The 14,903-nt window shown below is 34.2% G+C and overlaps 3 protein-coding genes across 3 annotated transcripts; 2 read left to right on the top strand and 1 right to left on the bottom strand.

Annotated features, from left to right (window-relative positions):
* Positions 1 to 964: 964 nt before the first annotated feature.
* Positions 965 to 3,697, top strand: LOC145601999 (uncharacterized). The gene is made up of 4 exons (XM_081658108.1): positions 965 to 1,140; positions 2,645 to 2,816; positions 3,182 to 3,298; positions 3,447 to 3,697. The coding sequence occupies exons 1-4, from the start codon at positions 1,004 to 1,006 to the stop codon at positions 3,561 to 3,563; spliced, it is 543 nt and encodes a 180-aa protein (XP_081514234.1). The 5' UTR covers positions 965 to 1,003; the 3' UTR covers positions 3,564 to 3,697.
* Positions 3,698 to 3,821: 124 nt separating this feature from the next.
* On the bottom strand, positions 3,822 to 6,333 carry LOC145601998 (uncharacterized). Its single transcript, XM_081658107.1, has 2 exons — positions 6,043 to 6,333; positions 3,822 to 5,739 (listed from the first exon to the last, which is right to left on the bottom strand). Exon 2 carries the CDS (start codon positions 5,696 to 5,698, stop codon positions 3,917 to 3,919), a length of 1,782 nt encoding a protein of 593 aa, XP_081514233.1. The 5' UTR covers positions 5,699 to 5,739; positions 6,043 to 6,333; the 3' UTR covers positions 3,822 to 3,916.
* Positions 6,334 to 10,666: 4,333 nt separating this feature from the next.
* Positions 10,667 to 14,510, top strand: LOC145601690 (uncharacterized). Its single transcript, XM_081657749.1, has 2 exons — positions 10,667 to 12,044; positions 13,925 to 14,510. Exons 1-2 carry the CDS (start codon positions 11,579 to 11,581, stop codon positions 13,972 to 13,974), a joined length of 516 nt encoding a protein of 171 aa, XP_081513875.1. The 5' UTR covers positions 10,667 to 11,578; the 3' UTR covers positions 13,975 to 14,510.
* Positions 14,511 to 14,903: the final 393 nt, after the last annotated feature.

Raw genomic sequence — 14,903 nt, 5'->3', positions numbered from 1 at the left:
GTTAAACATGGCATTAGGCTGGCCCAAAAGCACAACACGATGTACACGCCATGGTACCATGCGTGTCGGACCGCCTTTATTTGGGAGAAGCACAATATGGGTTTGTTCTCTTCAGCTTAATTTCAATTCAGTACAGCTCCAATTAGTTCAGTTCCTAATTTCCTTATCTCGTAAACAATTCATTTTAGCTCTCTATTCAGTTCAGTTTAATTCCTAATTTCCTTATCTCATAAACAATTAATTTCAGCTCTATTCAGTTTGGTTCAGTTCCCAATTTCCTTCTCTCATATACAATTCATTTCAGCTCTATTCAATTCAGTTCAGATTCAATTAGTTCAGTTACTAATTTTCTTCTCTCATAAACAATTCATTTCAGCTCTATTCAGTTCAAGTAATAAGAATAGACCCTAAGCCACGACACGGTAAAGCACGCTAAAATCAATGAAATTTTGTTTAAGGACCTGTTCACTTCAGCTTAATTTCATATCAGTTTAGCTCCAATCAGTTTAGTTTAGTTTAGTTCAGTTCAACTCCAATTAGTTTAGTTCAGTTCAACTCTAATTAGTTCAGCTCATAATTTCCTTCTCTCATAAAATATTCATTTCAGCTCTATTCACTTCAGTTTAGTTCAGTTTAGCTCCTAATTTCCTTCTCTCATAAAATATTCATTTCAGCTCTATTTAGTTCAGTTCAGCTCCAATCAGTTCAGTTTTGTTCAGTAAGTCGCAAACCTAGCACAGCCCGGCACGATGACACATGGGCTTAGGCTATGCCAACCTTTAGAGAAATTCGGCCCGACACGAAACTCATGGGCTGGGCCTAACTATTCCCCAAAATAGGTGGACACGGCACGGAACAAAGCCATCATAGGGTTACTTTTATTTTTTTCGGGTCAATAAAAAAATTAAACAAAAAAATAAATAAAAGTCGCGGGAATACAATGGAAGCAAGCAGTACGGCAGAAGATCCATTCACCCATTACAAGGAAGTGAGGAGAGAGAAAATGGCAGAACAGCGGGAAGAAGAAATGGAGGAACTGCAGAAAGTGAAGTCTGAAGCAGCTCAGATCATCAATCTCGTTCCGATTCTTCCTCTTCTCATCGTTTTTGATCTCGATTATACTATCTGGCCTTTCTTCTGGTATATTCGATCTTCTTCTCCATTTTTCATTATTTTTTCATAATTTATACTTGCTTTTATTACTAAATTCACTTATCTTACGGAAATTACATGCAACTTGAATAATTCAGGATGTTTGGTTGAATTATCTGTGAATTGTGATTTAATTGGTTGATTACTGTTAATACTGTTAAATTTATCAGCATTTTATTGGATGTAAGGACTAAATTCACTTATTTTACGGAAATTACATGCGCTTGGATAATTCAGGATGGTTGAATGAATTATTCGTCAATTGTGATTTAATTGGTTGATTACTGTTGATTACTGTTGAATTTATCAGCATTTCATTGTATGCAATGAAAAATTGACTACTTACAGTACTTGATTATCCGCTGTTACTGAGAACTGAGAGGAAACCTGCTAAAATGTAGCCAAATTTGCTGTCGGAACTCGGAACAGTGGTCGACTCATAATTTACTGGTCTTAGGTGTACATTGTAAAGTAAACTTATCTTGATGTCTCTAAATTTTAAAGCATTAGTGTTAACCCCATTCATTTGTACGGAGAATGAATTTTTGTTAGTCGAAACGAGTATAATGTTAAAATATCCCTTAGGAATATACTCATGAATAAGAAGTTAAAAGGTAAAAGTAGCGTTTAAGTAGAATTACTAAACTATAATAACAATGATTTATGAGTCTCTAATCATAATTTTTTGCCTTGAACACCGTAATAATTTTATAGAACAATGATTCTATGAATAGTAGAATCCAGAAAAAGCTCTACTGATTTGTAGCTTAAATTGCGGCGGAATTATGAAGGTAGCCGGTGTATCAATTGATGGTTGAGCCTAATTGACAGTGTTTCAGTTTCATTATAAAAGGTGTATTAGGGTCAATTTCACTATTCTCTAAAGTATTCCATGCTTCTTAGGCGTGTATTGAACTTGCACCTGTAAGCTGTAACTCATGCTCAACCAGGCTTTAAATTATTCATGGAAAGAGGAAAAGACCCTCTTATTGTCAAGTAGTAGAGTGACTCTAATAAAAAAGGGTAAAGGATAAACTAATTCAGATGTGGCGTCAGAACTTCTCTCATTTATAAACTTCTCATTTAAATTATTCATGGCGTCAGGCTGTATAAGGTGTAATCACCTCATTTTGTTTTGAATCATTTTCGACAAAATAAGTTCAAATAAGACTAGATTGTTCATGTAAGTTCAGACACTCACAAGTTCAAATATATTGAATTATTGAAGAGAGGATTCCCTTGATGTATCAAAGCTCAAAATTATTGTGAGGGAAGTGTCCTAGATAGTAAGAGATAAGTCTAATTTTAGCCTTTGCACACCTTGTATTTGAATTATTTTCTGTTGTAATTTCTGGGAGAAATGCATAATTGATACTTTCTCTGCTTGTCAATTGTGATTATCAGCTCTTTTTGGTGTTATTCATCTTTGCACTTGCATGTTTTCCCAGTTTCTTTTTATTACAAGTGAAATAGAAATTGTGTCATTTGACAGTGAGTGCTATGATGAGGATGACATGCCGTGGCTTTATCCTCAAGCTAGAGGCATACTATGTGCTCTGAAGGATAGAGGAATTGAAATGGTCATTGCCTCTAGATCACCAGCTTCAGATGTAGCTAAAGCATTTTTAGCTAAATTGGGCATCGAATCTATGTTTGTGGCGCAGGTCAGTCATGCAAAACTTCAATATTAATTTTTGTGATTACATATTTACATTCCTTTCCTCCTCTAATTGAGGCCATTATACATTTCTGACTGATAAGAACATCGTTGATTCTATGCTATTGTTTGTTCCATTGTTTAATATACCCATGTACCCCTTAACCCCTTGAAATGTAGCAATGTTCTTTATTTTGTATCTGACATTCTGTAATTGGAATTCTTTCATTGGGTTTTTAAGGGTAAGGCTGCATAAATGTGTCCCATTAACCTGCATTGAGTAGGAATGTAGGATTAGATGCATTGGGGCTGTGGGTGTTGACTTTGTGTTAGCCATAAAAACTTCAGCATATGTATTTTGCCAATATGCAGGAAATCTACTCCAGCTGGACACACAAGACAGAACACTTTCAGAGGATACATGCCAGGACAGGAATACCATTTGACTCAATGCTTTTCTTTGATGATGAAAATAGGAATATTGAAGCGGTAAGTGTCCTTGGCTAAATCTCAATGTTCCTAATCACATTATTCTCTGTAAACAATTGCTCTTTTGAAGACAGATAGCAGCAACCAAAAAAAAAAAACTGTCAAAGCTGAAAGTTAACATGCCTGAATTTTCTAATGAGAATCGCAGGTCTCAAAAATGGGTGTAACATGCATTTTGGTGAACAGAGGTTTGAACCTAGAGGCATTAAGGCAAGGGCTTACAAACTTCTCTCAGAAATCCCTTGGTATGAATGGCAGAGATTGACTTGTATAGCAATGGTAATTCATAGGAATCTGTTTCACCTTGCTACTGTAACATACAGATACACATTATAATTCCGTTACTGAAAATTTGATGGTTGGTCCATGGCATCAAATTGAAGTTTGATTATGTCATTGAAAAAATTTGTTTGTACAAGGGTGAAATCAGATGAGGAAAAAACTAAAAAAGTAAAACTAGTGAAAGCATTACAATGCACACAAAAGAATTGGATACTTCTCCATTTAAAACAATGGGAGTAATTAATGGAAAAAAAAATGTCAGGAGTGGTGACTTGAAGAAATGTTACTCATTTACAAGTCAAGTGATTGCAGTAGTTGCTTATTCTAGATTATCTCCTAGTTAAGCACTCTGAATGGCGATCTTTCCTCAATGAGGGATTCGCTTGTCTTTCTCAAGTGAGAATGTCGCTGACTTGCATTCTCTTTTGAGGCACAAATATCTTCACCTTCTAGACTTATTCTTATTTTGTTATCATCAAATCCTTGAACTACCATTCTTTCATGCATTTCTGCAGGTTCCATGTCTTCTTGCGAACTCTGATCAAATGAGTATTCTCTCTCTTCCATGATATGCACAACTACGGCTTCTTCAAGTTCTCTTGCCAATAATTCCAGCTGCAGCTGCTCATCTTCTATTGGCATCCTTGGTGATACTTTTTTATCCTCTTCGGTGGTATCATCTTCTATCGGCATCCTTGGTGATACTTTTTCATCCTCTTCGGTGGTATCATCTTCTTCTATTCTAATCTCTTGGTCCATCAAAAATATCTGCTGCTCAAGATTACCTATTCTTCTGTCTTTCTCTTCTGTTTCTATCTTAAGCATTTCCTCAACCTCTGCCTGTTCAAGCAAGGATAATTCTAAATCTCTGCGCATTTCCTGGCCTTTAATAACCTGCATTTCGAGGTGTGCTGCTATAGATATCCAATCTTGTAACTCATATTCCAGTCCATTTCTCTCATTAGTTTGGTCTGTCAACTCAGAATCAATCACATCTAAAGCTTCGTGCAATTCTTCTAGCTCTTCTCTTAGTTTATCAAGGTCCTCCTGCATTCCAAGCTTTTCCCCCCGTGTCTTCTCTAACTGCTCCATCAATTGTGCTGTACCACCCTCTGTGTCTTCCGGACATTCTGATCGCATCAACTGCAACATTAACGAGAGTTCTTCATTCTGCATCTTCAACTGTGTTAATGAAGAATTGCAGCCTTCTAGTTCCTTCTTCAGCTCTGCTATGACTTGATCTTTAATCTTCAAGTTAGAACTACACCGTTCTAGCTCTTTATCCATTCTATCAGCTTTAGAACTCCATTCAGCTTCCTTAGCCCTGAGATTAGCTGAACATTCTTTGTGGCTCAGCTCCAGCGATTTCAGTCTCGTCTTGAGCTTAGCCCATGAGGATGGAGTCGGAACTGCTCTTGGTATATGAGCTTCCTGGAGCTCTTTAATAGAGGTTAAGAGTTCCTGATTCTCTTTCTCCAGTTTATTAGCCTTGTATCCCATATCCTTCAAGTCCATCTCCTTCACACGCAACGAATGCCTCAGATTCGCAACTTCCTCCTCGCCATTCTCCACAGCTAAGCACTCCCCCTCCATCTTCCCTTCAAAACCCTCACATGTCACACTTTCCAAAGACAATTTCATTTCAGAAACTTGCTCTTCCAGCTTTTTCCTCCGGCTTTCTTCATTCTCCAAGGCTTGCTTACACATTGCTAATTGATATTTGAGCCCTTCTGCAGCTCGGTTTTCATCATCAAAGCTTTCCTGCAGCTTCGATATCTCATCAACCAACGATGATTTCTCGGTCTCCCATTCTGTTTTACTCGCACGAAACTGATCTCGAAGCTTCTCATACGCTTCCTCAAGATGCTTAAACTGCTCAACCTTCCATTTGAGCTCATCTTCCACCTTTCTGTGTCTCTCAACTAACTCTTCTAGCAAATCACCTTCCTGATTGTTTACAGGTGATTTGTCATCCTTTTCTTTCTTTTGCAGCTCCGAAACGAGAGCCTTGAGCGTTTTAGTTTCATCCCATTGCGTTTTAATGATGTAATCTTTATCATCCAAGCTACATTTAAGCCTCTCAATCTCCGCTTTCGCCTCTTCGAGCTCTTTCCCCATTTACCCTACAAATCTCTGTTTTAGGAATTCAAGAACCTAACCTGAGAACAATTATGAAACCCAAATTTCTCATTCAATCCTTCAAATTTTTAACCCAAACATATACAATATGAATCTAAGATAAATTGATCTGAAAACTTCTGAGATTATCTATTTTTAGCTACTCTTATAACAATATTTATATGTAATTCACAGTACCATATATTAAGGTGAATTATCAAATCAATCGTGCATATAAATTATAAATTCTAGGTACGCATTATTGAAATGTGAAAATAACGTGATTAATAGGCTTTCGCCGAAAAACCGAAAGGAAATTAAAAGACGAGGAAATCGTTACGAACCTCAAGGCTTGATCATTCACCAATATATACAAAAATGCAATTTCTTCTTAATTCTGATTGTTGCTAATTCTTTGATCAAAATTTACAGAAACAGGGGAGGGTAAAAAAATTAAAAAATTAAAAATAAAAACAGGGTTGTTTATTTTTGGAATTAATTGACGGAACTGGGTTATGTTTTTTTGTAGTTGGTAGATGAAATAAGAGAGATAAAGAGAAATTAATGAAAAAGTAGAACAAGAAAGAGAGAATCCAGAGAAAATCAAGTCGTTAAAAATAGCCGTTAAGATTATGGAGGAAGAGGCTTCAAGGGTTTGAAATTTTCTGTTGCTTTTTGTTTGGATCCGTTGTTACTCAACACTACTAGCCGTTAGCTGTTGGGTGGACCAAATTTAATTTGGGCCAAATTTTAGTTTTTATGGGCCATTTGGTCCCTTTTATATACAACAACTAATGGGCCAGAGTAGTCTCATCATTTCCATTCGTTTTCATTTTGGTTCGGTATTGCTACGCATATTCTACTGTGGTACACTGGTGCTAATAGTATCAACTCCATGTTTTCCTAGTGGTAAGGAAGAAACGGACCTTTTAACTTCGGGTTCAATCTTTACAAGAGGCACTTTGAGAGTAGATACCCTTACACTTTTTAGTACGCTTATTCCATAGGGTTAATAAAAATAGGGTTGTTTATTGTGAGTGTACAATAATTTGATACAATCATACGGAGTACAGTGATACATTACATATGTACTTTATTTGTGTTATGCACAAAGAATTATTTTGTGGTCTTTTCATCTTCGGATCATTAGGTGATTCGGATCTTTAAGCCAGAACTCGCCAAATATATGGACTTGCACAAAGCTACAACCAACAAGCATCCTCCGATGACGTTAGTTTAATGTCTTAATCTTGCATTTAAAAGAGAAAATTTTCTATCAAAAAACAGTGTTAATTTGGCTTTGATGTGAAGTGCAATTGAGTCAACCTTTCTAACTTATACGAAGTATAACTTTTTTTTTTTTAATCATGTAAATGTATATTGGAAGCCACATATGGCTTATCATTTCCCCATATACAACTTGCAAAACATTAACTTGTAGTAATGCTCTATTTTTGGCTTTCTTGAGAGTTTATTAAAAGTGCATTAAAATGACATATCTCAACAAATTTATTGGCAATTTTTTTTGGCTTTCTTGAAAGTTTATTAAAAGTTCATTAAAATGACATACTTCATCAAATTTATTGGCAAGGTCATCCTAAGTACTTCCTCCATTATTAACTAATTATTTAATTACTTTTACAACATCAAAATTTAATTGTTAGTATTATTTTAGTCATCAATAAATAAAAATATAGAAGTGTTATACACAATAATTATTACAAATTAAATTGTGTCAAAAAAAAATATTACAAATTAAATATTTCTTCGTAACATATTAAAATACTGCATACAAAATAATAACTAAAGACTAGAATTACTAAATAAAAGACACTCCTTAAATTTAAGAAAAGAATCTCTTGCAACCCGATAAGAGGTAGTAAATCTAGTTCGGCCTTGAGACGAAATACAATGAAATGGGGATCCAATAGACCAATACCCAATTAAATTTTACTAGAAGTACATTGTACATATATGACTCCTTGATAATATTGAAAGGTGCCTTAGCTTCTTCCTTACTACTTTGCCTTCTTACAAAGATAACTCAAAAAATATGCAAAAAAAAATCAAAGGTCATTTCTTTTAGTTTGTCTTTTGATGACCCAAAGTGCACATGGATGTGGAAGACTTTCAAGTTTCAAGTGGAGGAAACTAAGATTTGTGAATAAAGTTGGGTTCAGGGTGATGGCAAAAACATACCAATAAATAAGGCAAATGGTCCAGAGTATATTTTGCTTTTTTATGGATTGGATTTGTCATTATCTTAATTATTAATTGACTACTTAAGTAGATTAACCTTTACATCACAAAGTAAGCAATTGGGCATATTTGATTATTTGATTTTAATCAACTTATATATATATATATATATATATATATATATATATATATATATATATATATATATATATATATATATATATATATTCTCTTAAACAATAATTTGTCAAATATAAATGGGCCAATATTATGTTTTGTTGCAATTTGCACGATCGGTAGGGATAGGGTATTGGATGGTTGAAAATCAACTGTTTTTTTTTCTTTAGTGTTTGTTGTGAAGATATTATGATCTATCCAAAACAAAAAATATGCCCAAAGATTCCACAAAAGATGGGAGTTGAATTCGGATTATTTTTCACCTGTTGAGAAAGTATGCATATTACTCATAGTATAAGGTTTATATTAGCTCATTTTATCATCTATTTTAGTGATCGTGAATTGCAATTTATTAGATTGCAATCAAATCATGAATGACAGAGTATATAAACTAAACTTGTGTTTCAACCATCAATTTGATTTTGTTGTGAGTTGTGGTCCTTTAACATGGTATCAAGAGCTAGCTTGATAAGAATGTTACTGGTTCAAATCTCATATACTCCTCATTTCAAGTGTTATATTAAGCATTGGGCATGAGCCCAGGAAGCCTACATTGTATCCACATTTCAAACTCAACGGGATCTCATGTGAAGGGACATGATTAATTTAACCACCAGTTTAAGCTTTTGGCTAATATGATTTTCTAATAATGAACTCTCAAATTTGACCATCTTATATAAAGAGTCTATGAGCAAAGTTTGTTAATCTTATACGTGGAATTACATTGTCAACGTAAAGTGTTCCGTACATACTACAATTAGTGGTCTTACCCTAAACTTGGGTATTAACTTTAATTGGAGGGATAAGGAATTAAAGCATAGCAAATTGCCGTGATTGTTGACAACTTTGTGTGTCAATTTGTAGGTGTGTGGAGCCTAATCTCTAGAAAATGACATAAAAGGGTAACTAGTAACTACCTACTACTTGTATTGTGTAAATTTGTCAAACTCAATTGCATTGAATAATTTGTAGAGTAGTAAATTTGGAATAATTTGTTGAAAGATAAAAACCTTATTTTTAATCAAAGTACTTATTGAACACGACTTATTAAGATTTTTTTACACGAACACATACCACAAATTTTTTTTTCAAGAAAGAATAAAAATCAGTAAACCACAAATCATCTTCCACAAAGAAAGAAAACCCCTAAACCACAAATCAATCAGTGAAAAGATGGATATTGTAGCAACTGTATGCCACGCGTCTTTTTGCTGAGCACACATATTCAATGATTGGCCTCCTCAAGTTGCCATGTCATTATCCACTCAAATAGAATTTGCCATGTCATTATAATATTATCCATTTTTTATACGCGCTAAAATCTACTTGTATTAATTAACTATTACTAAAACAAAAACACGCTGATATCATTAAGACTTAAGGGACACAGGTCAGTTTCTTATTAAAAACTTTTCCGCCTAAACTATTTTCGACATCATCCTTTTTTTTTCTTATTTTTTTCCTCCTATATTCCAAACTAATTAAATACAGTACTTTAAAAAGTAATTGATGAGATTATGATCACACTTTTTTTCGAATATAAATTGACAACTATTTAAACAATTAATAACTACTTAATCTGTGCAACGCACGGAACTAAACTAGTAAAAATAACATAATATAGCTTTAACAATGACAATATGATGACAAAAAATACTACGAGTAGTAAAATACTATTATGGCGATGATCAAAATAGTACGGAGTATATATTTTGAGTACAATAATTATCTTATTTCTTGTATGATTTCGAAACACGACAAATAAAGTACTCTTGAGAATACAATTTTCCACGGAGTAATTTGAACTTTGTTTAAAATTTTCTTACTACAATCTAAACCTAAAATTTATGGAAAAAGAAATAAAAAAACATTTTTAACCGGGATAATACTCCCAAGAACATACCTCTTTTTTTTTTTTTTTTTTTACTTCTTTGATTACTAGCATATTGCCCTTATATTTATGACATTTTTTTTTTAATTTTCAAATTCACTCATCAACACTAATTACTAAAGTATAATCATCCTATTACTTGATGGCTACTCCGTGATTTAGAATTATTGACCAAGTTAGGCACAAGTAAAATACATAATAAGTATATTTGTAACTTAACATGTCTCCATGAAAACACGTTAGATAAACCGATTAATATATACATATATATATACTTCCTCCGTTAATGGTTATTTGCAACAAAGGAATATTTTATATCTCACAAATAATACCCCTTTGTTGCAAATAACCATTAACGGAGGAAGTGTATATATATATTGAAAATAATATAATCAATGAAACTAATATGGTTAAAATAAATGATTTACGGCATATTAGTTATCATATTCTTGACCATTGAAATATAAACATAATTATTACAATTACAGCTAATTGACATTTCACTATAAGACTTTAAAGCACATAAACAATTTTAATGTTAGAGAAGCCGAACACAGCCTTAATAGTGCATTGTATTAGCATCAATTGTCTACATTTTAAAGTGCTAAAATGTGTACCACGTACATTGCACGGGATTGAAAGCTAATTCTATATCTCAATATTGCCCATAAATAAAAACACAAAAAAAATCTTATGACAACGGAAAACAAATTGGGGCCTATTGGAGTATATTAAGGCTTAAACTTGCTCCCTCACTCTACCAGAATTTGTCAGTTGACAACATCCTTTCTTTGAGGAAGAGAGTTAGAGAGAGGGTTGATTATGGTAGGGTTGGAATTTTCCAGAAATATGGTTCTCGAAATTTGAACTCAGTTTAGGATTAATTCTCTTCTTTCTGACTCAAATTCTTCTTCAAAATTCTGGGGTTTTGTTTATCAGTGTTTATCATCATTTGATGTTGCTCAGATTTCTGGGTTTCTCCGATTTTTATCCAAACCCCTTGTTAATCTCTCCAATTTTTCATTCTTTGATTGAATAAACAATTCTTGTTTCTGGGGAATTTTCCTTTTACTTTGATTTTGTACGATTATTTTAATGTAATTTTTTGTTTTTGTTTTTTCTTCTGCAGTTATTTCTGTCTCTCTTTATTTTCTAAATTTGGTAACTTATGCTTGCTGGGTACACTCATGTGTTGTAAATTATTGCCATGGTGTTGCCAGAATTAGAAATTTTTGTCAGTTAAAAAACCAAAAAAAAAGAGTGGGTCAGTAATTGATGAATTATTTGCAACTAGTTTCGTCATGACTTGGATGTAACGGGGTTTTCTCCTTTTTCTGGTAAAAAAATTCATATATGTTTGGAGTTTGAAGTGGTTGGTTTCCAATTTGTGAGAAATCTATATGAAATTTCAGGTTAAAGCTTTAAGCTTTGAGAGGTTGAAGGAGATATTCCTCACCATATTCTTTGAAAGTGCTATTTTTAGGGTTTGAATTGAAAGAAATACTTCATCTTTGATATAAAGTCTTCAACTTTGGATAAAATCTTCAATTTAGACTTATACCCATCTCTCAAATTCAACCAAATTGTGTTTGGGTGTGTGAATTTTGCTCAAAATGGCATTTCCTAGGTTTCAATTGTGGGGAATGCCCTTGTGGGGTGGTAAGGAGGAGACCGAAAACGTCTCGGCTTCGAATTCGATGCCTGATTATGGTTTTGGTGTTAGGGAGATTGATAGTGTGAAGTTCCCATTGAAGGGGACTAGGATTGCTTCATCTTCTTCTTCATCTACTCCTAGGAAGATTAAGAAGAAGTGGCATAGTAGAGAAGAGAGAAAGATTGAGAGAGAGCATGATGTTGTTATGGTTCCAAATGATGGGGTTTGCTTGTCAGGGTCTGAGTCTGATGATTCTGATTGGTCAATTGGGTGGTTGGAGCCACATGGACCTGATTTCTTGAGTGATGATGAAACTGATGATAGCTTTGCTGTTCTTGTTCCTTGCTACAGAAGGGGCCCAGTTGAAGGGCCTAATACTCAGTTTCTGAATACAATCAAGAATCTTACTTGCGAGCCTTTCACTGGTAACAATTCTTTTTCCTCAAATTCCTGTTTTAGTCTGTTCTGTTAACTGTGTTATTACTTGTTAGTAGTATACTAGTATGGAGTTCAATTATTGGTTCATGTTCCAACTGTTGTTGATAGATGCAGACATGCTTGGATATGATACAGTGGCAACTGATTGTTTTGATTTTAGGCTTATGATCTTTGTGGTTTAGGTGATTGGTGATACAGCATACAGGACATAGACTAAATCACTTGTTTATTTGATTTGTAGTCTGTCTAGTTTGTGTTGAGTAAAGGGTTCTTGTTGCTAAGCCATGTGTTTGATTATCGCGTCTGGTTAAACCTAATTGATTGCTGTTAGTGTCACTGCTTCCATTTTTCGGGTTTACGAATGAAGCTAAGCACAGGGTATTCATAGTGTAATAGTCTTTGATTTCCCTGTCTTCCTTACCAACGTTTATCTTAGGCCCCGAAAGTGTCTGAAAGATTTTAATGTACATGGATTATTTTCTACAGGCCAGGCTTCTTCACTTTGTTTTTTTGCTAGACAATAATGAAAACATCGTATCTCAAATGTTTACCGCCTGGCCTCTACAATGATGTGAAAATTTGCCGTATATAGCGTAAATAGGTAGCACTGAAATGTTGCAGGCAACCTGAATCATTAGCCTTTTTTTTAGGCAGCGAATCATTACTTATTTGGTGGGAGTTTTCTGCTAGTTTTACTTATGAATGGAAGTCACTTGTAAGGACTAGGGATAATACTGTCTTGACTCTGAGCCTCCATCATATTACTTATGAGTAATCATGTTACATTTCTAGTGGTTTTAAGATTCCAATCAGGTTGCTGTGTATCTATTGACTTTGGGAGAAACCAGTTTTTATTGGCACTGTCCAATTTTAAATCATTCAAAAGCTGATACTCACTTTGCTTCCCAATGACCGTCTATTGGCTTTTACCAATATTAAGAAGTGTTGTTAATGAATATGTTTTTACAATAATGTGTTAGTATAGCGAAAAATTTGATGGATGATTGATTAAATATGCGTTTATCAGCCAATGAGGGCAATAATATAAAAGGAGGACTATAATTGTCGGGTAAAGGTCCTTATTTTGGTTGCAAGAGACAAGGAGATAATCTGGGAATCGCAGTATTGGAATTTTTCATGTCTCTGCCTTTCTGGTCTGAGTTTGACATAGTAAGTACGTGTAATTTTATATATGGGTGTCAGATCCTGGTTCCTCAGTCTTAAAAGATAAGTCAAATGATTTGAATTGGATATGCTTGTCTCATTAGTTCAGACAGTGTAGGATAATATACTGCGTGGGCCACTAGGCATTACTAAGTTCATGCTGATGCAAATGGTTGCCATGAGTTGAGAAGTTTGGGTGTATGCTCAAGGCGTCAAGGACGTTAGATTTGGAGGTTTCTTATGTGTAACATTGGGAAATTGAAGATACTGAAGTCCAGATTGTCTTGGAAAAAGATTCTTAAGTGTTAACGGGAGTAGTTCTTGCCCCCATTTGTGATATCTAGAAGTGGAGTTCCTTTAGATTTTTCTGAGTTATCTGATGCAGTTACCCTACTACAGAACAGACTACTGAAGTTTTTCTTTCTTCTTTAATGGAACTTCTTTGCAAGACAAAACCAAAGACTAACCTTAGTCATGTCAAAGTAATAGTTTTAAACTCTGACCATTTTGCGCTGTTGGACATTTCTTACGAAGTTTTTTTTTGCGAAAAGATGTCTTCTATTCTATAAGTTGATGATAATTTTGTTATTTTTGCATCTTGTCTTGCTCATATCGTTTGGAATATTTCTCTATTTGTTTACATTTTGGCATTGAAACTTTCCTATTCACAGTTTTACTTAAAACAATGTGATGAACCTTGCAGAAGGGAAGAACCTGATGGACCAGTGGCTCTCCTCACTGCAAAACTTCTGAAGGCTTACCATCATAGTTTGTTAATAAATAAGGTGGTGGTTCTTGTCGTGTGTTTGGAGTTTGAAGCAATTGGCCATTATCTATGTTAAATATGAAGGTTTGTGGAAAAACAGAAGAATCATGAGTGTCCACAAGACCAGGAGCAGAGATGATCTAAGATGATAACAGTCTGGACACAATAAAGATGCTGTTGCAGTGCTGCTATAAGGTTGTTCTTAACCGCGATTAATTCAAACCAAAATGGGTTACTGAATCTTTTCCTTAATATTCCGATCCATTGTATATACCATTAGAATGTAAATAATCTTGTAATATGATTATGCTTGATTTCCAGCTTCCATTCTGAAGTAGTCTGTAAATATTCAGCTCTCCTGTAGAACATTGCTCTTTAAACTAACAAGAGAAGCTTCTAGTACTCGTTTGCAGAACCAACAGTTTGCATTCGATTGTAAACATATTGTTAATTCCGGCGTATCCTATTATATGATGTATATAATCAACAGTTCCTTAATTGTTATTTTATGCTTTCCATGAAAGGTTCTAAGGCTGCGGTCGCAACGTGATTATAGCTTAATCAGGGAGTTGCAGCAGGATTTGGGGCATCTCCAGCACACAAGAGGCTGTATATGGTACTTAACCATATTGCTATATTTCTAGTTGCTCTTTTCTCTGGTGCAGCTGATCTGGTTTCAGACTGGAGGTCAACTTTATAACGTGCACACTACTATTTTTTTTTTTTTTCATAAATGAATTGGTCAAGTTAATTAACTACTTAATGATCACTTAATCCGGTGTTTATTTAATTTTATACTGAATAAATTAGTGATTAGAATAAGGTGCATTATGTGATTCAAATCATTACCTTTTCTTTTCTTTTGCAAAAATTAATGGGTAATGCGATTCTTATATAGTGTCTTAGGTAAATGCCT

The sequence above is a fragment of the Chenopodium album genome, chromosome 21 (assembly GCF_948465745.1).
Source record: "Chenopodium album chromosome 21, dcCheAlbu1.1, whole genome shotgun sequence".
NCBI lineage: Eukaryota > Viridiplantae > Streptophyta > Magnoliopsida > Caryophyllales > Amaranthaceae > Chenopodium > Chenopodium album.
This window is presented reverse-complemented; position numbering and strand designations above follow the sequence as displayed.

Bases quoted from the DNA above. Each gene is read 5' to 3' on its own strand.
- LOC145601690 (XM_081657749.1), top strand. From the start codon at position 11,579: ATGGCATTTCCTAGGTTTCAATTGTGGGGAATGCCCTTGTGGGGTGGT. The intron at 12,045-13,924 runs GTAACAATTCTT...TGAACCTTGCAG, and splicing joins TACTTGCGAGCCTTTCACTG to AAGGGAAGAACCTGATGGAC.
- LOC145601998 (XM_081658107.1), bottom strand. From the start codon at position 5,698: ATGGGGAAAGAGCTCGAAGAGGCGAAAGCGGAGATTGAGAGGCTTAAA.
- LOC145601999 (XM_081658108.1), top strand. From the start codon at position 1,004: ATGGCAGAACAGCGGGAAGAAGAAATGGAGGAACTGCAGAAAGTGAAG. The intron at 2,817-3,181 runs GTCAGTCATGCA...GCCAATATGCAG, and splicing joins AATCTATGTTTGTGGCGCAG to GAAATCTACTCCAGCTGGAC. The intron at 3,299-3,446 runs GTAAGTGTCCTT...TGAGAATCGCAG, and splicing joins AAAATAGGAATATTGAAGCG to GTCTCAAAAATGGGTGTAAC.